The 22,756-nt window shown below is 44.6% G+C and overlaps 1 protein-coding gene and 1 long non-coding RNA gene across 3 annotated transcripts in view; one reads left to right on the top strand and one right to left on the bottom strand.

The window, feature by feature from the left end:
• The window catches only part of GYPC (glycophorin C (Gerbich blood group)), a 35,864-nt gene extending 32,030 nt beyond the window's left edge, over positions 1-3,834 (bottom strand). The window contains exon 1 of one of the 2 annotated variants that reach the window (XM_075001292.1): positions 3,779-3,834. In XM_075001292.1, coding sequence (XP_074857393.1) covers positions 3,779-3,812 — 34 coding nt within the window. In that variant the 5' untranslated portion in view covers positions 3,813-3,834. Of the gene's footprint in view, positions 1-3,404; positions 3,699-3,778 lie in introns of those variants that run through there. The other variant, XM_075001291.1, reaches the window with a different exon arrangement.
• LOC142016874 (uncharacterized) overlaps positions 1-22,756 on the top strand; it is a 95,499-nt gene that overhangs the window by 30,427 nt on the left and 42,316 nt on the right. The window lies entirely within an intron of this gene.

Here is a 22,756-nt window from a genome sequence, read left to right as displayed (position 1 = left end):
CAGGGACTGACTGTACCTGTGCCACAAGACCTGAGTGAAGGGCAAGGCATGAGACCAGCTGGCACATCTGGTCCTTGATTTCCCCCTTGCTCTAGAATGCAGATCGTGCATTAGCCTTTGGCCTACCACTTCCCGCTCCAAGCTGTACTGTATGTACCAGTAGCACCAAGGATCCAATCACTTTTCATCATCTGCGTGAGATAGAAAATAATAGGCTCGTAGAGGCTGTTCTCCTGCTCCTGCTGATCCACGCAGCCGACCGAGCACGTGAGAGGCTGCAGCCTCAAGGTCCCTCTTGCACTCTTAGCACCACACATGCTCAAACTTCTCTTTCACAAATGAAACAAACCCATTCATCTTCTGTCATAGGTCATATTTGCTAGAGCGTTAATCGTTTGAGTGGCTCTTATTGGGACCCTTTCCAATTTCTCCACACGTCTCCTAAAATGTGGAGCTCAGAATTGGACACAATTCTCCAGCTGAGGCCTAATCAGTGCAGAGTAGAGCAGAAGAATGAATTCTTGTGTCTTGCTCACAACTTTCCTGTTCATGCATCCCAGAATCATATTTGCGTTTTTGCAACAGCGTCACACTGTTGACTCATGCCCAGCTTGGGGTTCCCTGTGAGCCCTCGATCCCTCCCTGTAGCACTCCTTCCCAGTGAGTCCCTGTGACTGTCTACACCACCCATTTCCTCCTTGGGGTAGGGAGGGATGTGGGGAAATCCCACAGGTTGAATATAATAAGCATAGGAGCGTAAACTGATGCAGAGAAAAACCACTGTTGCAAGGAAGTTCACAGACGCTCGATAATGGCTTTGCCACATAGCTCTCTGAATATACCATGGTCAGAAGAATAGAAGCAGAGGAATATGAGAGGAACCAAACTCTCAAAGCCCCTAAAGCTGGTGATTTTAGAATGCATACATTCCGCTTTCTCTCATGCTCTTTCAGGACCTTCAAGAATATGCTATATATAAGCAAGAGCGAGTAAAAATCCCTCCTCATTCATCAGTAAATGCAAGAGGATGACCAGAACTCTCCAGCAATTAGCTTACCGATTGCCATTCTCTTAACATTACAAAACAGCTGTTATATGGCACCTCCTGCACGTATCAAAAAATTAGTATAAGATGTTTAACTTAGTCTGAGTTATGGCTGCTGCTTTATGGATATTTGCAGCAGTACTTCTCATGTTGCTTACCAAGCAATCCAGCTTTGTTTCTCCAGACACAGTTTCTCTCTGTTAACATCTGTTGTCTGTTCTGTACTGTACCTCTCAACACATTGAACTTTAACATCTCCTTGATTAGAAACGGACTGGTGCCAAAGCTACTGGATTTGTGCCAGGAAAAAAAAAAAAACAAAAAACCAACAGGCCTGCATGGACATAATGTACTGAACTTGCACATGTAGTCACCAGAAGGCTTCCACGTTAATTGAATGGGGTTCTTATTTTGTTTTTTTTTTTAAACAAATGTGGATCACATGTGTGATGCAAACCAAAACAGGATACCAGAACTTCCTGTCTGAATCTGCAGGAAAAACTTCCATTCAGAGCGTTGGAAAGCAGACAGCGATATTATTTCAATCTAACGCTCAGTTAAAAGGTGAACCTTTTCTATGTTACCCTCTGTAGAAATTGGTTATAAAAATGGTTTGCAAAGTCTGACATGGTCAAAAACTGAGAATTCCTTCTGAGATGTTAGACTGCGAGAAGATTTGCTGTATAGTTTTCTCCTTCTGTACTATTGCAAGAAGCTGAATTTTAGCCAGTGGTTTTTATTTTCCCTTGGTCTTTTTGCAAGTAGATAACAACTTAAAAGCTGAAAAAATATCTCCATCTTTTTAATACACAGAGATAAGTGAAATGTTGGCCCTGATTCTGGAATCCGCTTATGCTTCTTGTAAACTTGTGGCAATCAGTTGATTTTCGTGAAGTTACTGCAGCTCTACACCACCACAAGTGAGATCAGATCAGAATGAAGACCTAGGACTCAATGCCTGAACTCCTTAGCCAGGCAAAACTCCCGAGTAAAGGATGCAGCCTTGGCTTTGCATAGTCCACAGCACTGAACAATTAATAATGTGCCTTACAGTCAATAATCATAACTCCCTCCTCCCACAAGACATTTGAGAGCAATGGTTACAGTAATTTACATGTGTGAAAATAAGTGTACAGATATTCCCAGACACTGTAGTTTCTTCTAAAGTATTAATCTTTGGCTAAATGTTTATTTTCTTTCAGCTAGCAGTGAATAGGTTTAAATCTGGTCAAAATTACAGGTACCCACCCCCCCAGGAAAACTGAGATTTTGTTCAGCTTTTAAATTGTTGTCAATTTGCAAAAAGACCCAGGAAAAATACAAAATCACTGGCTAAAATTCCAGTGCTTCTTTTCAATAGATCATTTCTTCCTGTTCACTTTATCTCATTTAAAGCTTGAAAGCCGCTGTCAATTTCAGATTTCATGCCACCTAGCTCAGCAAGCACAGGACCAAGATTTAAGGTTGCACTTTTATTATAAATATCAGTTGTGGTAATCAGATCACTTTGCTGGGTTTATTAAAAATATGCTGTGATGTTACCAAACAGGCTACACGTTTGAAATAAAATGAAAAACAAACAAACAAACACATTTCAAAGCCATCCTCTGAACTCTGTGTCAGAGTCTAAAGTCAGTTCCACCATTGAAACAAAAAACATTTCCATAGATGTCACTGGGATTATTCTGGATTTGCACCACATTGGAATCTATCCCTATTTTTTTTAATACTACTCAAAATATTATACTGCATGGTGATTAAATGGTCACTTGATTCCCTGAGACAATTCTCTAACGTGCCACAGAGGTCAAGAGAGTTATACCAGCATAAAATTTTGCTTCTTATGTCCTTAGTCTGAGTAAACCACTCAGTTGTCCTAAGACTGTGTTTGGTTCTGAAGTTCCCAAAACAAATGCAATGTAACTTTAAATACAGACTGACAGTTTTTGGCTTGCATCGCTTATTGCATACAGACAGCTTGGTGTCTCTAAATACAACTGGGCGGCACCATTAATATGTCAGAAGAGAGACGCTAAATCTTTTGAATGCTTTATACTTTCATTCCTTAAGGGGAACACAGTAAGTTTATATTTTCTCTAAACTACCACTTAGAATGAAATGTTACAAATTTTCATAGGCTATGTTCAGGAATTAAACTTGGCAGATGTCTGTTTCAAGTCTCTCTGTGACTTCAAGACACATATAAATACAGAGTGGTTTGCCGATAGCTCTTTCCTTTAAGGCACTCCCAGATGATTTTTTTGCTGAACTTGAACTGTGTTTAAAATTCATCTGGTTAAACGACAGACTTATAAATTTGCTGTCACTGCAGGGAGGGGGGTTGAAATCGGGTACTCACGTGGTGTATTTGCTGTATAGTCTTGGTTACTCATAATTCACGCGTTTAGAAATGCCTTAGTTGTGCTGAGAGTTTTCCTCCCCTGTTCAGAACCGCCAGCTGGATTAAAGAGAGCGGCCGGAGAGGCAGGGAAGACTGACCAAGAACCCAAGAGAATGCAGCACTTGTTCAGACACTCCTTGCTGAGTTCCTGACCCCTTTACAACTGGAAAAGGAAACAGACCATGTGCCGTTCTCTGTTGCCTTTCCAGCTCCCATGGGCGGGGAGGGGCCCCCACTTTCAGATAGCTGTTTTCAAGTTTGACGTATCCCTATCCTCTGCCTTCCAGGAACTTTGAATCTGCAGCAACAAGTAGAAAGAAAATGCTTCTTACAAGGCTGGGTGTCAATCCTGTTCCATCCTGGCATCCCAGACCAGTTCCCAGCCCCATGGAGATTCTTTCTGTGCAGTGCCAAACACAACACTGAGTAAGTCACTGCCCAAGCAGTGAAGGGTTGCCATGATTTTACAACGAGGCTTTTAAATTTGATTCTGGTATGGAAGCCTCTAAGCCTAGAGATCTGAATTGTCTCCCTTATTTAACTGGTGTAAATCAAAACAAAAAGCAGTCAAGTAGCACTTTAAAGGCTAGCAAAATGAAATAGTATCTGTGAGCCTCACAGAGACTATTTTGCTAGCCTTTAAAGTGCTACTTGACTGCTTTTTGTTTTGATAGTGTATAGACTAGCACGGCTTCCTCTCTGGTGTAAATCAGTAATAAATCCACTCAATTGCTAATAATTGCACTGGTGTAAGGAAAAGGAAGGGTCAAACCAGTGATCAACCACTTGGCCTGGCTTTCAGGAGTGTGGAGTTAATTCCTGCACCAGTGACACAATTCCTGCATGACCTCGGACAAGTATCTCAGTCTGTTTATGCCTCAGCTTCCTGTCTAGAAAATTGGGATGATAATATCTCTTACCTCTTATTCAGTTTGTTTCTTGCTGCTATAGATGATTAATTCTTACTGTGGCTGTACGGCACCTAGCAGTGTTTTATCTCAGTTAAGGCCTCTAGATATCCCTCAACATTCTCTGTAAGCTGGTCGCTCGGGTGGCCACCCAGGAGAGACTCTGGTGCCGTTCACCTGGTTAGCAGAGCATCCACAACCACCCACAGTGGGCAGCGTGTGTTTCTATTGGTGGTGCACATCGACACTGATGTTGGTGCAAATAACAAAAATTATTCTGCCCACGGATGGAAAAAATAGAGGGAACACTGGTGCCCCCTAGAGGGAATTATTCTTATTCTTTTATTCTTATTTCATTAGATTCAGATTCAAGTGCTTTTTGTAAGAACTGAGCAATCCTCATTTCCCAATGGGCTGTGCAGGTCAGTATAAATTTACAGCGTGACTTCATTGTCAAAAACTCAGGAACAGCCTGTCTCAAAGTGTGTGTGGGTCAGGGGGAAGCTGGGAAATCCAGACTCGAGACAGAAATGCTCCTTGTTATGCAAAGGTTTTGCAGCTTCTTTCTGTTACATCACCTAAGTGAGGGGCTGCTAAGGACACTGTTGCGTCCTTGGCTCTCAAGATCTATTCATTAATGGTAGGACAGGAGGAGTAGTAACACACTGGCAGCTCCAAATGTGCTAGCCTTGTTTGCATACACCGGTACTGCCAACAAATCATATTGGCAGGCCCGCCAATGGAGGTGTGGGGAAAGGGGGCAGTTGCCCCTGCGCCTGGCATTTCAAAGGGGCCCACAGCTCCGGCCACCGCTGCTGATACTTTGGCAGTAGTGCAGGCCAGAGCTCTGGGCCCCGTTGAAGTGCTGCGACAGCACTGCTCTGGCTGTGCCAAGCTGTGAGGGAGTGGGGGGGCCCAGCGCCATGGTCTGGGTAGCGCTGAGATCTCACTGCTCCTGGCCCCGCCCCTTCTGCTGTCAGCCCCACCCCTTCCACAGCATGGAGCCAGGCCCCCATCCCATCTGGCCCCGAGTGGGTGCCAGCTCTGCTGTCTCTCAGCGTTTAGAGAACCTGCGAGTACTCACTGGCATGGGGAACACTGCAAGGCAAGGATCAGAGGCACTGAAAATCCCATGATGTGAACCTACTGGCATCTGCAGAGTTACCTCAGTTTACACCGGATTCAGATCCGATTTAGAGTGGACAGACCCGGTGATGAATGGCACATACTGACTAGAATTCTGTTTGTCGTTGTCTTCAGCTTCCCCATTCTATGCCTAAACTATGTGGCATGTACAGTGCACTGTGGATCTGCCCAGAGGGAAGGAAGGAGGCTGAGGGCTGACAGGCACTTTCGTGTGTCTACATGGAGGCTGAGCCATAGCACCCTAGGGCGAATGCATCTTTTGTCAATGAAAGCGGCTAGTTTGCCAGTGTAGTTAATCTGCTTTTCTGAGAAATGCTTCCCCCTGAGTCTACACAAGGTAGTGAATCACCCGCAGGGCCAGGAGCAATCTCATTTTAACCCCAGATCAGGGGTTAGCTTCAAATCCTCTTTCAGCGCCCATCTGTGGTGATTTGTCTGGACTCTGGAGCACTCTCTTGTGAGGAAGGAATCTGACTTGCCAAGGCACCACTCGCAGATCTCTCTAGCTACCGAATTGCAGGAACTTAATACTGATCCGATTGATTACAGTGGTGCCCCAAGACCAAACAAGAGCTTCACTGCGCTTGGCGCTGTACATATAAACTAATGGACAACCTCCCACTCCCCCCAGAAGGAGTGATATGTTCTTATTACCTTAATACCTCACAGAGTGCATCACCATCTTTGCTCTAGTTATCCTCTTAACTGCCCTGTGAGATAGGGAACTGCTATTTTCACCATTACTTTTGTCGATGAAAAACTTGAGGCAAAACTAACAAGAAGTCCTGTGGCACCTTATAGACTAGCAGATATTTTGAAGCATAAGCTTTGCCCATGAAAGCTGATGCTCCAAAATATCTGTGAATTTATAAGATGCCACAGGACTTCTTGTTGTTCTCGACGATACAGACTAACACGGCTACCTCTCTGATACTGAGGCAAGACTAAATCCTAGCTCCCCAAAGTAGTCAATCCCTGAACTTCCTCTGACATCCATGGGAGTTAAGAACCTTCAGCGTGTAAGTGATTTGCCCAAGGAGTCACTTAGGAAGTCTGTACCAGAGCAATGATGCAATCCAGATCTTCTAAGGTCACCCTCATCACTGGTCCATCCTTCTTTTCTAGTGGATGGTCCAGTCCCACTTCCTGCTTGTCCACTGTGCTGGGAGCCCCTGCAGGACCATGATCCAATCTGCAAAGTATGTGGGGACCACTTTGCAAGGCCCCTGATATTCTGCCCTCTTTCAGGGTTCAGCAGGACCGCAGAGATTCTGCTGGATGGTGGACCTTTTCTATCCCCCATTATGGGAAGGGTCACTGAGCGTTAAAGGGAAGGGAATCCACCCATTGGGCTCAGAACTCTCTGAGAAGCCTGGGAGAAGGATGCTGAACGTAGAAAGGCACAGTGTTCTCTCTCTCTGACCCCAGAGCCAACTGCCCCAAGGGAGGCAGAGGCAGCTGGGAATTAAGCATGGAGGGACATGAGGTGACTCAAACAATATGCTTGGCCATTAATGTTCCCATTGTCTGAGCCCCCCTCTCACCCTTACAGCCAGTGGCTGCTGCAGGCAGTGACAGCTGTATGGAAGAGGGCAGCTCAGAAGCTGCGTAAAGTGGGTTTTTTTAATCAGCGTACAGTATTTGTCCAGCGCCATTTGCTCCAGCCAATCGCAAAGGGAGGTTGAGACGTTTGTGTGGCAGCCTTTCACTGGGTGATACTGGGGCCTTCTTGGCCTCTCGTGTCTCCCACAGAGGAAAGGGAAACTTAATTCATTTCTTTTTTGCTGGGGTGCAGATATTTGCACATCTGCCCATTACTGAAGCTTTGAGATCCTGCCGGAGACCATGGTAACAAAAGCTCTGTGTTTGCCTGTAGCACACCTTTCTCCCAAAGGATGACAACGTCCTCTACAAACTATGTGCCACTCGCTTTCAGAGGGGGGCACAGCAGTGTCAAAATGGTGAAACCCGCACACACACCTTAGACTTCCTCACCTGTGCTCTGCCCCCTAACCTACTTCTGTTGGAATATCTTCTAATGGTCCATGGAATGAAGCAGTCTCTTTTGCCTCCATTGACTTAAGTTCAGTCTTCTTTACACCACTGGGAAGAAGAGACCTCAACCCTTTTCCTTTTACGGACGAGGAAATGATTTATTCAAAGTTACACAGGAAAAGGGCGATTGACCTGAGAGATGAATGTCAATCTAGTGCCCTGTTCTTCTTTCTGGATATTGTATATGGCTTTTTTATCAGAGTACCAGAGGTCCTCACAATCTTTAATGTATTTAGTCTCTCAGCATGTTCGGGGGGTAGGGATGTACAATTCTCCCCATTGTACAGATGGGGCAATGAGGCTCAGAGAGGCTAAGTGACTCACCCGAATTCACACATGAAATCTGTGGCAGAGTGAAGAGTTGATGTTAGATCCAATTTATCACTCTAACTACTGCACCATCCCTCCTCCATTTCATCCACCTGACTTAACTCCCAACTAGCTAAAACATGCTCAGGAAGCTGGAGGACATCTGAAGACGGGTGCTTGGCAGAATTCAGTAGTAAGTTGAGTACTACAAATTTATTTAATGTGCAGTTAAAGGGTAGGCTGAGTTTTCCAAAGAGGTGCTCACAAACAACAGTGAGCATCTCATATGATTCTGATTTCCCGTTCCCTTAGACAATGTTATGTGGCTGTGCAGCTTAATGGGGCCTCAAAGTGGGAACAAATGGTCCCTTGAAAAGACCAGCTGCAGAAAGGCTGTAAAAGCTACAAAATAGCCATCTTCCCAGCCTCCTGGTGTTGAGTGTCACTTTAAGGATAGGATGGGGATGTTGCCAGACTCCACTGGACTATGAATATCAATTCTCAGGGCTCTGAGGAGGCCATGGAAAACAGAACCAGTGACAGCAGCCTTGAGGCTAATCTAACATATCCCATTGGCTGGGCAGACCCCTGCTTTCAAGTCAGGTCCTTTTACTTCTCCTTCTCCTTCCCTTCTTCTTGTCCTGAGCACAGCAAAAGATTAAACTGCCAATCAGGCTGTCCCAGACCACCTGGCCCCTTTGGGGGATATGGGCTCAGCCTAGCTGTGGTATAGCAAGTAACCACAAGCTGACCCTGAGTGGGTGACTCCATTACATTAGTAGTCCTAGCTGTGTAAAAGTTGGGGAAGACTGCATATAGAGAGAGGACAGCCCGGTTGGGGTCAAAAGCCCCAGGAACAAGGAGCCAGGGGAGCTTACCTCTGGGAAGGACTGGTTGAATGGAGGTGGGCAGGCAGGCATGCAGGAGTCTGGCAAGCTTAGGAGAAACGTAGGGCCTGTAAAAAGCAGCGATGTTCCTGGAAGAAGTGTATATTTCATAGGTTCTCAAAGGTCTCAGCTCCTTGGGAACACAATTTGCAGAACTTCCCTAGAATAATCCCTGCCATAGTCCCCAGGGGTAAAGCCAGGGACCGGGCTCTGGGAGGCAGCCTTCCACCTCAGGAGCAAAGCCAGAACCTTGCAGGGTCTTGGAGCATGGGTGTAGAGTCAGAAACGTCACTGTCAGCTGCAAGGGGCCAAAGGATCATTTGTATGGATGTAGAGTTGGATTCTTTACCTTTACTTGGATTGTTTTGTTAGCCTGGTAGGGGAGTGATCTTACTTGTGACCTGCCTTGGAGTGCTGGAGTTATAAATAGGTGTCCAGGCAAGTAAGTGTGATGAATGTAAGTCCAGACATGGCACATTTCAAGTTCCTATGTGAACTGCCCAGTCAGGTCCAGGGAGAAATCAGAAAGACAGTTTTGGTCTGTGCAGTTTAAAGATCAGTGTAATAATGCCAATAATTCTTGGACAACTGATAAACTTCAGAGGTGGCTGAAAGGATGACTTTTGATCTCCTACCTCACTAATGTATCTCCTGCGAGTACTGGTAGTCTGCACATCCTGATGTGCTTTATTACTGAAGAGCTAAATTACGCTTCCAAGAGATACCACACAGCAAGAAAAAGGCACTGATAAAGTATAATACCACCTTGGCACTCAGACTGCTTCCTCCCTCTAGACACCCCCCGTTCCTGAGAAAAGGACTCCAAATTAAGGCTGCTTTCTATGCGCATACAATGGAGCAGAATTTTCTTCCTCTGTTCACCTCTTCAATGCACCCACCACATCTAGTCTCCCAGGAACTCCACGCAGATGCCTGAGGGATGGGGGCATTAATTTGTCTGTAGTTTTCTGTGAAAGCCAAGCAGGGCTTGAAATAATTCTGATCATTTTTGCAAGATTCAATTAACATAACTGTGCCTAAAGATGCTCATCCTATTTGATGTTTGAAGTCCCAGGCATCTGTCTAGGGCCCTGTCTGCCTTTCATTGCTTCGGATTCATCATAAAAGCAGAGCTACTTCAGGGCAACCGTTACTGTCACAGCCCACCATCCTGAAACAAAGCCTGTCTGTGCTGAAATAAGGACTCAGTTACCAAGGGTAAAAACAAAGCACTGAGTGAATATCTGTAGTGACCCAAAGGCACTGTTCCTTAGCTCAGTTTGAACTACTAGAGTTATTATAAGTAACTCTGTGGTCACCCTTATTTGCTGATATCTGAATGGCATTTTTCTGACTACTCATAACTGTATTATTTTTAGAAAAATACACACACTGTTTACTTGGATTCTTTTATTTTTCCTTTTTTATAGTTAAACTTCTGATCTGATCAGTTGGTTCATATCAGGAAAAGCAAAATGTGATTCAGACTCCAGTCCTGCAGACAGACAGAGGCAGGCCCGGCCAAAGAGTCCATGAGGTCCAAGGTAGCACTCTTGAGAGTGGGGCCCAGCTGGTGGGCACAGCCCAAGGTGTCACACTGACAGGGGGGCCTGGAGAGTGGGTGGGGCCAAGGTGGCACACTGACAGTGATACCTGGCCAGTGGGCGGGGCCATGGTGGCACACTGACAATGGGACCTGGCCAGTGGGTGGGGCCAAGGTGGCAGACTGACAGTGGGGCCCAGCTGGTGGGAGCTCAGGATCCCCAAGGCACAGGGCCCAAGACAACCACCTTGCTCGCCTTGCTGTAAGGTCAGGCCTGCACAGATGCTTAACTCAGGCCTGGCCTCCCACAGGATTTCCCCAGTCAGGTCCCCAGGGCTGGAGCTTCTGGCAGATCTCCATGTCCTTGATGGCTTCCACTCCTGTGGCTGCTGGAGTTACCCCCAGACCCAGCCGGCTCCCCAGCCCTAGGGCTGCTGGAGTTCCCCTGGCCCCTGCCGGCTCCCCTGGGCTGGAGCTGCTGGTGGGGTAGCCAGCTCCCAGTAGGCTGGTGGAGTCCCCCACTACCCAGCCAGGGTTCCAGCAGCGGGGGCTACCGAGGGGGCTGTACACCCCAGCCTGCTTCCAGCCACGGGACTCAAAGTCAGTCCCAGATATGCAATTCTAGCCATGCCATTTGCATAGCTAGAATCGATGTATCAAGATCTACTTTCTTCCCTGGTGTAGATCAGGGATCTTTGGGCTTGTGCCATCATCCTTTACTCAGTGCGTCAGCCTGTAGTATCAGGATCGACGATTGAGCCCAGAAAGATCCATTTTGCCCTGTCTTCACATACATTGGAAAATCGATCCCCAGAAGATTGATCACGGCGTGCTGACCCTGCCAGAAGTATAAACATACCCTCAATCATGTGATGGGCTCCTCAACATCATGCCTGCTCCTTGTCCCAGTGATTTTACTGGGACTGCTTCCATTAGCAGAGCTCAGCCTGTGTTCAAGTGTTTGCACAGCTGTGACCTTGGAAAGGTGAGATTATTGAAGACAAAAATGGGAGTCAAATGCATGCAACCACCAGTAACATTCAGTGAGCAATGACACAGATCTTGGCAGGTAATTTTATGCCCAGTTCTCACAGAATTCAAGGATAGTTAGGCACCTAAATTTCTTTGAGAATCATGGTCTGGATGCCTAGAGACTTTTGTGCATTGGAAATTTCCCCTTATTGCGTTACTGCAGCTTGCTGAAGTGGCAAAATTTCCACTGAGTGTAGACAACATTGAGAACTTCCTGATCAAAAAGCTGAAAGTCTCAGGCCATGGCGGTGTTGGCAGAGTGAGGAGATCCTTAGTACGTTAAACTCTTTCATATCCAGCAATCTCAGGACTGGGAGGTTGTTGGATGTTCAAATATGCTGGATAATATAGGGCAGATGCGGGAACCTGGGCAGGGAGAGAGATGGGGGATACCGCCAGGACCACATTTGGGAGCAGGCTGGGTTGTAGAGCCCCATCGGTAGTCCTACTTGTTGGAACCCTGGCTGAGTGGTGGGGAACCCCACCAGGCTATGGCTGGGAGCTGGCTACTCCACCGCCAGCTCTCATCCAGGGGAGCTGACCGGGGCTGGGGGAATTCCAGAAGCCACAGGACTGGGAGCCAGCAAGGACACGGAGATCTGCCGGCAGCTCCAGCCCCAGGGACCTGACTGAGGAAACCCTGGCAGCCCTGGGACTGGGAGGCCATCTGGCAGCTCAGAGGGAGGCAGGGTGAGTACTGAGTGAGCTGGGCATTGCTGGTGCACTCATTTCTGCTCTCAGAAGGGGAAGAGGCATCATGTTTGTGCTGGTTATTTGAGAGTCCTGGTTGAACGAATACTGGACACCACGGAGTTTACTGTATATAACAACATAATGAATATTGCAGTGCTTGAGCACTAGTTCCCAACAGGGTCCAGCTAAAACTACATCATGTTCTAAAACTAGCTAATCTGTTGTCTCTCTTCCTTTTTCTTGCACAGGAGTCAAATAAGTTTAACAAATTGGACATGTGTGTCTGCTGTGATGTGAGTGAAGATTTAGCCTGGTCTGTTCTAACAATAGATTGCATGCTGCTCGTACTTTTACTGCAGCCAGGGCATAGTTTAGCTGTATCTGATTGGCTCTAATTCAAGATTTGTGACTTTCAGCAGAAGAATAAGCAGTGGTAAGAAAAGCAAAGCAGCCGTTCCACAGTTATTATATCCACCCATGACAAACTGGGCTCCAGAAAACACAGAGACAGTATTTGTTGACCAATATGCTCTCTGTCCAAAGCAGCTTTTATAACAGTGATCTGCAGATGTTTGCCTGAAGAAACTACAGGCTTCATTGTATGTAAATATAATTTTTCAGTTAAGATTATTAGACCGCAAATGAGACACATAAAGGTCACATGTGATGTTGATTGACCAGTTCTGCCCTAATTCTCCAAAATCCTGAATTAGCAGTTTAACATCCCTAATTTCACATCAGGCACGGAGGCAGTTAACATGAAAAAGAAAACCCAAGACATTCCAGGAAACAGTCATTTGCTCAGAGATCAGTCTGCCAACACACATAGATCCAAACACTTCTGCTCCCTGTAACAGGCCACTAAGCTTTCTTTTCCTACAAGTATGCACATGGCTCCGTGTGAAACCTGCATTGCTTTATTTAGAAATAGTTTCTTCTTAGCTTGTCTCAAAACTCTGGTCTGGAATGTAGAGAGCATGTTTGTGAGACAGTATGCTTATCAACAGAATAGCCACGACTGAATTATCCTCTGCCAAGATTCGTAAAGTAAGCTAGGATGATAGAGAGATGGTTTGGGCTTGGCTCTGAAATAGGATTCAGGTATTTGGGAACATTTTGGCCCAGAAATGCAGGAATCTCACATGATAATTTGGTTTTGTGAGATTTCAATCATATCCAAGTCAGAATTTGTGCTGTAGGTCACCTGGGCCGTCTGCTCTGCATTTTAAGCCCAGGATTTGAGCTCAGGATCCAGCTTCTTCCTTTGATGCACAGCTCATGCTTACACATGGTGTGGACCCACAGCTTCAGGACTGAATCTAGATGAGGTCTGGAGTTCAAGACCTAGTGTTCTGCAGTTCAGACACAGCCCCACTGGACTTACAAGCTGTGAGTCTGCCATAAGTGTCCCACGGTCCCACTGACTGACTTTCTTTTCTCCTCTGGACAGTCAAATTTGGCAGATGGTCAAATTTTTCCCACACTGCATCATGAACAAGAGACCACAGTGGCCACATTTTGGGAGGACATAAGGAAGTCTGGGGTGTGGGTGGTTGGACTCAGTCCTGAATAATGCCATTTATATGATAGGACCCCGAATTCAACCACTAGTAACCTGGGGCTTAATAGTGAGTGTAGATGCAAATGTTTTAGGTTAACTAACCAGGGTTTGCTAACTGGAGTTCAGCTTGGCATACACTATGGAGTAGATGCACTCATGCAGTATAGTATCTCATTTGGCACTAGAAGAGCAGGGACAAGTGTGAACCTGGGTGTTCAAAAACTGATTCAGCAAAGCACTGCTTATATCTACCGCTATTTACTAACACATGGAAGCACATTCTGATCTTCCATTATTCTCTACAATTCATATCCATTAAAGACGGGAATTTGAAGAAGAACCAATTGCACAATATCCCCACTTAATCTGAAACCCTATTACAGGAACCTCCACCTTGCTTGAGTCCCTTTCTTGTCTCCCACATACCTCGTCCTAGGACAAGGAAAGGTTTTGGATGACAGAGCATCTCAGCTTTCGTTCTGCAAAACCAGGAAGTTTTTTGTCCCCAGGGTTATGGAGAAAAGCTTGGAAGACCTCCCCGGCAAGTCAAAACTGCCAGGTGGAGGAAGAAGATGAGCCTCTGACCTTGGGGGAGGCCCCCAGTGTTCCCTGTAAGGTAAGCACCTAGGCAACCATCCAGGAGAGAGACAGATGCCATCCAGTTGATGAGCAGAATGCCCACAGCCACCCATAGTTGGCAGCATGATTTTCCGCTGGTGGTGTACATTTGCACATGTCTCAATGCACAAAACAAAACTTATTCTTTCCATGGATGGAAAAATATTAGCGGGGACGCTGAACGCCTCCCAGCTGTTGAGTGGTTGAATGGCTTCTGTCTCTTGATTTTCTGAACACCTGATTATCGAAATAAAATCTGTGTTCCACCCCCATGCTATTTGGATAACCAGGAATATACTCTAACTAGTGTTTGCAATACATTCTAAATTACTAGAGGGGAGGTAGAATAGAATCTTTCTTTCTTTCTTTCTTTCTTTCTTTCTTTCAGGGGCCCAGGGCCAGTTTGTGATCAGTACCAAAAATCTGGAGTTGCCCCTTGGTGAAAATTGGTTGTTCGGCAAATTCTCTAGTTCCGCACCAGTCAGTACCAATGGGGCTGGATTAGACAGGTTCAACTAGTAACTGGGGTGAACAGTAAGGACTATATATACAGGAAGTCATCTGCAGGGCCTAACAGCTACATCACACCAACAAATATATATGAACAATACAAATCAATTATTCTTAGATGCCACTAGATGGAGAACTTTATATATATATATATATATATATATATATATATATATATATTAGCTAGATACATACTTAGATGGACACTTCTCTTTTTATATGCAGACTACCTGCTTTTTACCTCTTTCAAGTATTGGCAGCGGGGTCAGATGGTGAAATGATACCAGACAACAACAGAAAGCACTATTAGAGGGAAAAGCTGAACATTTAATGCACCTCTTCTGGTTTTTCACAAACCCAGGCAGCCTGCTACCAATTGAACTGAAATAAGAGATTTGGACTCATTAAAGAAGCAGAAGACCTGTGACATATTTAGTGACATGGATAGAGCCTTTAATGAATTTGTTAATAGTGCCTAATGCTGTTCATCAGTAGATCTTAGAGCACTTTAGAAAGGTTAGTATCACAATTGCCACTGTACAGATGGGGAAATAGAGGCACAGAGGGAGCTAGTTCTGTGGCCTGCATTACCCAGGTGGTCAGACTAGGTGACCACAGTGGTCTCTTCTGGCCTCAGAATTGATGAACAACAAGAAGTCCTCTGGCACCTTATAGACTAACAGATATTTTGGAGCATAAGCTTTCGTGGGCAAAGACCCATTTCGTAAGATGCATAGGGCATCATCTCACGAAGTGGGTATTTGCCCACGAAAGCTTATGTTCCAAAGTATCTGTTAATCTATAAGGTGCCACAGGACTTCTTGTTGTTCTTGAAGATACAGACTAAAATGGCTCCCTCTCTGATAGAAGTGACGAAGTGGCTTTAACCAGCAGCAGAAGCAGGAGTAGAATCTGTTTCTCATGGGGCCTAACATACTACTCAATCCACTATTCTGCATCTTTGAAACAAGAGACAAACACATCCTACCCCTTGGAAAGTCTCTAGGAGGAATAAACCCACCTGTAATGGTCCAGAGTTGGTCGTATCAGCCGTGAAGGGCTTGCTTACGTGCACGAGTTGCACCAATTTACCTTAAATCAGCTTTAAATCGCTCCATTACATCACCTATGGATGCTGTCATATCAGTTTATCACTGATTATGTTGGCTTCGCTTGTGCCTTTAATTTCATCAGTAGACATCTAAGGCATTCAATCCCTCTGTAGTGGTGCATGGGTCACATATAGAAGCCTTTGCTTTTAATACTTGTTTTGTTATCACTGGATTCTTCCAAACACACTATGAATTTTGCTCTCATTAATTCTACTTCCTCATCGGAGGGCCCATGTTTTCTAACTCAGCCATTGCTTACAATGCATCTCTTTCAAAAGCTCAGGGCATCTGACCCTAGACCTCATTAACCCATGCTGGTGTGCAACTCCTCTAAAATCACTGGGATTACACTGGGGTCAAAAGCTGTCATAATGCCGTGGAGAAGCAGGTCTCTGGACTTCTCAGCCTTCTACCTTTGAAAATAAGTTTTCCCCTTTCCCACACTTTGGGCAGTGGCATGGCCACAGGCTGTGAGAATGTGGCAGTAAGAGAGTCTCGGGGGGGCTGGTTCTTTAAATGCAAATGGAAAACTGAAGGCAGTCACGTGATACTATCTGGTCTCTGCAGTATAAAAGGAAGAGTCCTGGCAAGGAGGGAGGAGTCAAAGGGCAGGAGAAAGCTGAGGGCATTTGGTGAGCCAGAGAGATGCGACCCCAAGGGGAGCATAGGATCTTCTGCTGTCTGAGGGGATAAAGGACCTCAGCTTGAAAGGGCTGGAAGAGGCTGCTTAGTAAAGAATAGCTGGAATGGAAGAGGAGCTCCAGAACCAGCAGAAGATGACAGAGCAGAGTGTGAGCTTTTTTGTCGAGACAACAGCCATTATCTGGAGACACTGAGGACTGTGGTGAGCTGATCACATTAATAAACCAGCCGTGGGGGTTAGAGGCCAGGAGGACCAGTGTGGAGCATTTCTAAGGACAGGGATCTCTGGGTGGCGCACTGCAGGGCCACTGCATCCCAGGGGTGCTTTGGAAGTAACATTCCTCTTCTCCAGGGATGTTGTGAAGTCCCAAAAGGGAGTGATTATGGCAAGGAGAAGGAACAGGAGACTTGATGGCCGTGTATCAGATAACAGAGAACTAGACTGGCCAGCAACCATATTAAAAGAGACTGAAAGAGGGTGGACACCAGAGAAGAAATGCACTGGGAGGCTTCTATCCCTGGACTCTTTCCATTTCTATGTGCTCCCTTTGTCTTGTCTATTTAAGCGATAAGGTCTTCGAGGAAGAGACAGGGTGTCACCATGTATCTCAAGTTTCATGACAGATTCTAGGTGGTACAGAACATAAATAATAAGACCTGTGCCAGGATTCTGCAGGAGCTGTACACAGGAAAAACGATCTGCTTCGAAAATATGCACTGTCTGATGAATTTTTAGATCGGAAACATTTTTGGGGGGAGTGTGCAATTCACCCCAACCCTTGGAAACTCAGCAATGCAGTTTGTTTTCATAACAAAGCAAGTGGCGAATGTGTGGGAGCAGCAACTGAAGCAACATTGGAGGTCACACCTTTGATGCCATCATCAGCTTGTTGCCTTTTCAAGCATGCATCTTTGTGCTTTCTCCCTCAGACTTGGGCGGCACGCCCTGTAAACATCTGCAAAGCTGCCTCATTCCTCACCTTCAAATCCCCCCCTTAAAACCTCATTTTCCATGATGCTGACAAAACTGGCATCCCAGTAGAACTGGCGTGCTGAGACCATTGTCTGCCCTGCTGTGCAATACCGTATTGTTGCTTCCTGGCACTTCCCATCTGTGCGGCCATCTGTCGTCTCTTGTCTTATGCTTAGGTGGTAACATCTTTTTGCCCTGTGTTGGTACAGTGGCTAGCACAATAGGGCCTAGGCCCATGACTAGGGCAACTATGGACTATAGCAATGCAAAATAACAACAATAATTTCGTTAACTTCCACACAAATTCCCTTTTTTTTCCCCTGTCTGACTCTTCGGCAGGCACAGAAAGCAAATCCTTGTGAATGATCATATTTGAGTAAAAATGCAGTCAGTGCCCTGAACATCGGAGATTAAGGAGGTGTACAGGAAGAAACCAAGGTCAGTCCTGATGAATGTGTTGTTGAGAATATGCTGGCAGTAAGGAGACTTGTGTCGGTTGATCGCTGTGCTCACAGCGGAACTAGGTATTCTTTCAATACACTCAGCTGTTGGAGGAAGGTTTAGATAGAGAATGGGTCCTTTGTATCGTGCTGGCCAGACATTTGTTTGTCCCCTTGAGGAAAGGATCATCTTTAATTTCTCTTTGCCTCCCACTTGTTATTTAGATGCGCCAATGGAAACCTGCCTGGCAACAAGCCAGCCTTATAACTAGCCTTTTGAATGTCATTGATTCCTCTCTTTTCTTTATAGATAAACTCCTCTTACCATTTTCAGGCCACTCCAAGCTGGATACTGATATACAAGGCAGTTAGAAAAATCTCCCAAATCCCCATCTACTATTGCATGAATAGACAAGTGTTAAATGAGATCCAGAGCCTTAGACAAGCTGAGTGTGTGGCTGCATGTACAAAGAATGTGGATAATGCAGCAACTTATCTGGAAGATCTGTTGCTCTGATAAATTTTGTTAAGGGTCTCTCAAGAATTGCTATGCAGAATTACCCAATCTGTGAAGCAAATGCAGTCATTCTGCATGCCAGTTAGGCATAAAACCACAACTGCAGCTTTTCTGCAAGTGTGGGCCCAGAGTTATTGACATACCAATGCAAACAGAGTTCTGGTTTTGGACTGAAAGAGACCAGTTCCCTGTGTTGACTTGAGCTGGGTGAAATGTTTTGACTGAAACTACTATCAGTGGGAAAATGCAGATTTGGTGACACCAAAACATTGTGGCTATGTCTATGCGACAGAGATCTTTCAAAGGAAGCCCTTCCAGAAGCTCTCTGCTGAAAGAACTTCTTTCGAAAGCGTGCAGCCACACCTAAGAAGAGCAGATCAAAAGAGTGATCTCCTGTTTTGAAAGAGAGCGTCCACACACCCTCCACGCTTTCAAAAGAATGGGCCACGGATCGAAAAATAAGGGGCCATGAGGACTGCTCTTTCAAAAGAAGGGCCCCGCAGAATGTCCACACGTGTTTTCTTTTGGGGGCGCTGTTTCTGAAATGGGAGTGGAAGAATGCTTTTGAAAGAAGTGCTGCATTCTTTCAATTTACTTTTGAAAGAATGCTTTTTGTGTGTAGACCCTCTGTGGGATCTTTCAAAAGAACCCCCTTCTTATGAAAACTCTTTTGAAAGAACTTGCTAGGGTAGATGCAGCCTATGTGAATTTATGTACATTTTGCTGAATTGTTTTGGTGACTAAGCCCTTCTTCTTCAAAAGTTTTCTGAAAAAAGTTTAACCATTATATTGACATTTTAAAAATGCATATTGATTGTTTCCATCTGATACTTTTCCATTTGAAATGTCCTTCAATTTTGTTAGCTAAAAGGGTGTTTAAAATATGGAAATGCTCAAAATCAAAGGAAAAGATTTTGTGGTTGAAGAAAGTCTTTCATCCAACCCAATTTTTTTTTTCTTGAATTCACTAGAAAATTTGAAGATTTTTATTTTTGATTCCACCTAAAACAACATAGTTTCGGCCATTTCAGCACAAATGAAAAAAATTCCAATATTTTGCACCATTCTTCTTAGCTGTGTCTACACTGTGCCCCAGCTCAAAATCAGATACACAATTTGTGCTCTGCAAATTGCGTCTCCAATTATGAGTCAATTTGAGGGGTAGAGAGATGCCAAAAGAGCACACCCAGTATTTAGAAAAACATCTCGTAATACTGGGCGGGCTTCCTTGATGTGGAGTCACTATTTTGGGATACCTTGGTATCCTGAAAGAGCTCCACAGAATAAACATAGTCCTTGGGACTTCATAGCTATGCAGGCAGGAAAGGGATTTTATCCAGTATCTCTCATCATGTGTCATTTTCAGTGCTGTTACTGGCCTCTAGATCACTGGTTCTCATGAGAAATATTTTCCTGGCCTACGCATATAGCCACCCACTCGTGCTAGAAGTCACTCCGACAACTTTCTCCAAAAATACTCAATGCACTTTAAAGAAAGCAAATAAATCTGTGTATATACATGTCCAAATTTATTTATGTTGAGTTTATTCACAGACTCTGTTCGTTACTGGACTTAAACAGAACAGAAAGAAATGAGTTTTTCCTGCTCTTGTGCCTTTTCTTTTGAGAGCTTTGTTTTTTTTTTAATTTTTGTATGCTTACTTTTGTAAGACTTGCAAGCCATGACATCTATCTCCGTAAAAATTGGTATTTATATTTTGTTAAGATCAATGTTCACTGCAGCAGACTTGCCAGCTAGCACGATGGCAGTGAAAAAATGATACAGGTTGACCTTCTCTACTCTGTCATCCAGCAACATCTATAATCCAGGATGATTTTAGTTAGCTGGGATTGTATTTATCATGAGTGTGGCCAAGTTTCCCGTTGTCCCATATAGTTTGTTTACAGCCACTAGTCCTGGTTGTCAGTGTTCTGTGCTGCTATTTAGTTGTAATTTACCCCTAACTGTCTTCTAACAGCCCAGTAAGTATTGGTGAAGCTGCTACACAATATTGTTCAACCTGTACACTTAAAGGAGCCAAACCAGATCATCAGCTGGTCCAAATCCGTGCGGCTGCTTTGATTTTCAATAGTGCCAGACCAATTTGCACCACCTGAAGCTCTGGCTTTTGTATAGCAGAACATGTTGCCACTTGAACTGAGAACACTTCTCATTCTGTTATGGGCATTTGGGTCATATGGAGGCAGCAGCCAACAGATGAATGCTGTGGTGTTTGGTGTGCAACTCTTGGACTGTCTGATTACTTATCCATTCTGTTAGGAAGAGATGAGTTTTACCTACAAAAGCTTATGACCTTATATTTACCAGTCTCCAAGGTGCCACAGGCTGCTTGTTGTTTTGGAAATTACAAACCAACACGGGTACCCCTCTGAAACTTTTTACCTAGCTATCTGATAAAGCAAACTCTGCATGCTTTGCTGCCCCTTCTCGGGATATCCTTGGGAATAAGCAGAACTCTTCGTTCTTAACTGCTGAAAGAGGCAGACTCCAAAAAAAAGGCAGACTCCCACCTCTGGTGTTTTTGGAGCCAGCCTAGCAAAGGAAGAGAGCCACTTAAATGGATTTCCGGATACAAATCACCCGGGTCAGTTCCATGAGCACTGCACATCCTGTCTGTGTATCAGAAGGTGGAAATGAACCTCTTGGTACTTGGGTGTACTTCCCAAACACAACATGTTTATCTTTTGGACACTGTCCCTCTTCCATATCACACCCCAGTCCTTCCTGTGTCATCTTTTCCTCTGGTTCATCAACACCTGTCATTTACTGAGCATGGATTGTTTACTGCGTGCAGCATGTAAAGGTACCATCAGTGTCTAACTCAGGCACTGAATATAGGGTTGAGGCAGAGGCAGAATGATCCAATCACAGTATTGCGCATTTCCACCCATGAATCCTTTTATTTGCTCTTAAGCGATCATTGTAACCTCCTTGGACATTCAATAATGGATTTAAAAAAGTAGCCATTCTTCTGTAAAATAACTTTACCTAAAGATTACAAAGGGAGACCTCTGAACTGGAATTCATTTACAAATTTCACACCTTTAACCTGGGACTGAACAAAGATTTTAACTGGCTTCTGCATGACAAAGGCAATTTCCCCAATTTGGATATTTGCAGAAATGAGAAATGTCCACCTTAATTTGCTTCATTACCTGATCCCCCCTAGTGACATGTCATCTCCCCCCCCGCCACCAATATAAACCATGGATTTGGTATTTCCACTCCAAATAACATCTGATGAAGTGGATTTGACCCACAAAAGCCCATGACTTATAAATGTGTTAATCTCTAAAGTGCTCCATGACTGCTTGTTATTTGTTTGTTGAATTCATTAGAAAAAGATATGGATCTTTAGTACTGGATCATTCATTCTGGATTGTTACCCACTTAATGTTTGTCAACATCATGCTACCGGACCACAACAATTTGTGGGTCCTCAAATGTCTCTAGCAACTGTGGAGGTGCAGGAACATAATCTAGCCTGTCAAAAAGGTGAAATGAGGCAGGGTCCTTGCCCTTACCTGCATAGTAACTCTTGAACCTCCTCCCAATATACATTTTTCTCTCATTTCCCACCTGCCTGTGCCTGGTGCCCCATCAGAAAGCCCACTGAAATCCAGATGAAGCACTTTGCCTCCTCTGCATTTCAGAGGGTTCCTTATTAATCTGTGAAAGACACTAATCCAGTTTGTTTGCAGTGATGTATATATAGGGACCCCACTCTGGTAACTGCCTTCACTTTCTCAGGAACTCATCATCTGAGCTCAGGTTAACCACTCTATGATTGTTCCTGGCATAGAATTTAGACACAAGTGCTTGTCATTAATGTTTTCTCCTCTGTAACACATTGTGGGAAGTTGGAGCAATTAGTTCAGAACAGTTTCACCCATGTCCAGTGAAATTCTGTATGGATGCATCTACACTTGCATTCCTCTTTCGAAAGAGGCATGCAAATGAGGTAAATTGAAAATGCAAATGAGGTATAAAGTTGCATATTTGCAACTTTATTTAATGGGAAGAAGGATTCTTTGAAGATGGGATTTACTTTTGAAAAAGCAGCATCTACACTGGCTTTCTTCTTTCAAAAGAACCTCTTTTGAAATTAGAATATGCAAATAAGATGCCAAATACGCAAATTTACACCTTATTTACATTTTTGATTTACGTCATTTGCATACCTCTTTTGAAAGAGGAATGCAAGTGTAGACATACCCCCTGTGTTTAGGAGACTGAGGCCAGGTCTGAGGTAAAAAGGTAGGTCTCTCCTTTTCCAGAAGTGTAGTTAAGTTGAGCCCCAAAGCTAGGGGGGCTCAGTCCTCTTTCTCAGAGCTGAAGAACA

Source organism: Carettochelys insculpta, chromosome 8 (assembly GCF_033958435.1).
Source record: "Carettochelys insculpta isolate YL-2023 chromosome 8, ASM3395843v1, whole genome shotgun sequence".
NCBI classification, from domain to species: domain Eukaryota; kingdom Metazoa; phylum Chordata; order Testudines; family Carettochelyidae; genus Carettochelys; species Carettochelys insculpta.
Note: the sequence above shows the minus strand (reverse complement) of the source record. Positions and strands in the feature narration are given on the sequence as shown.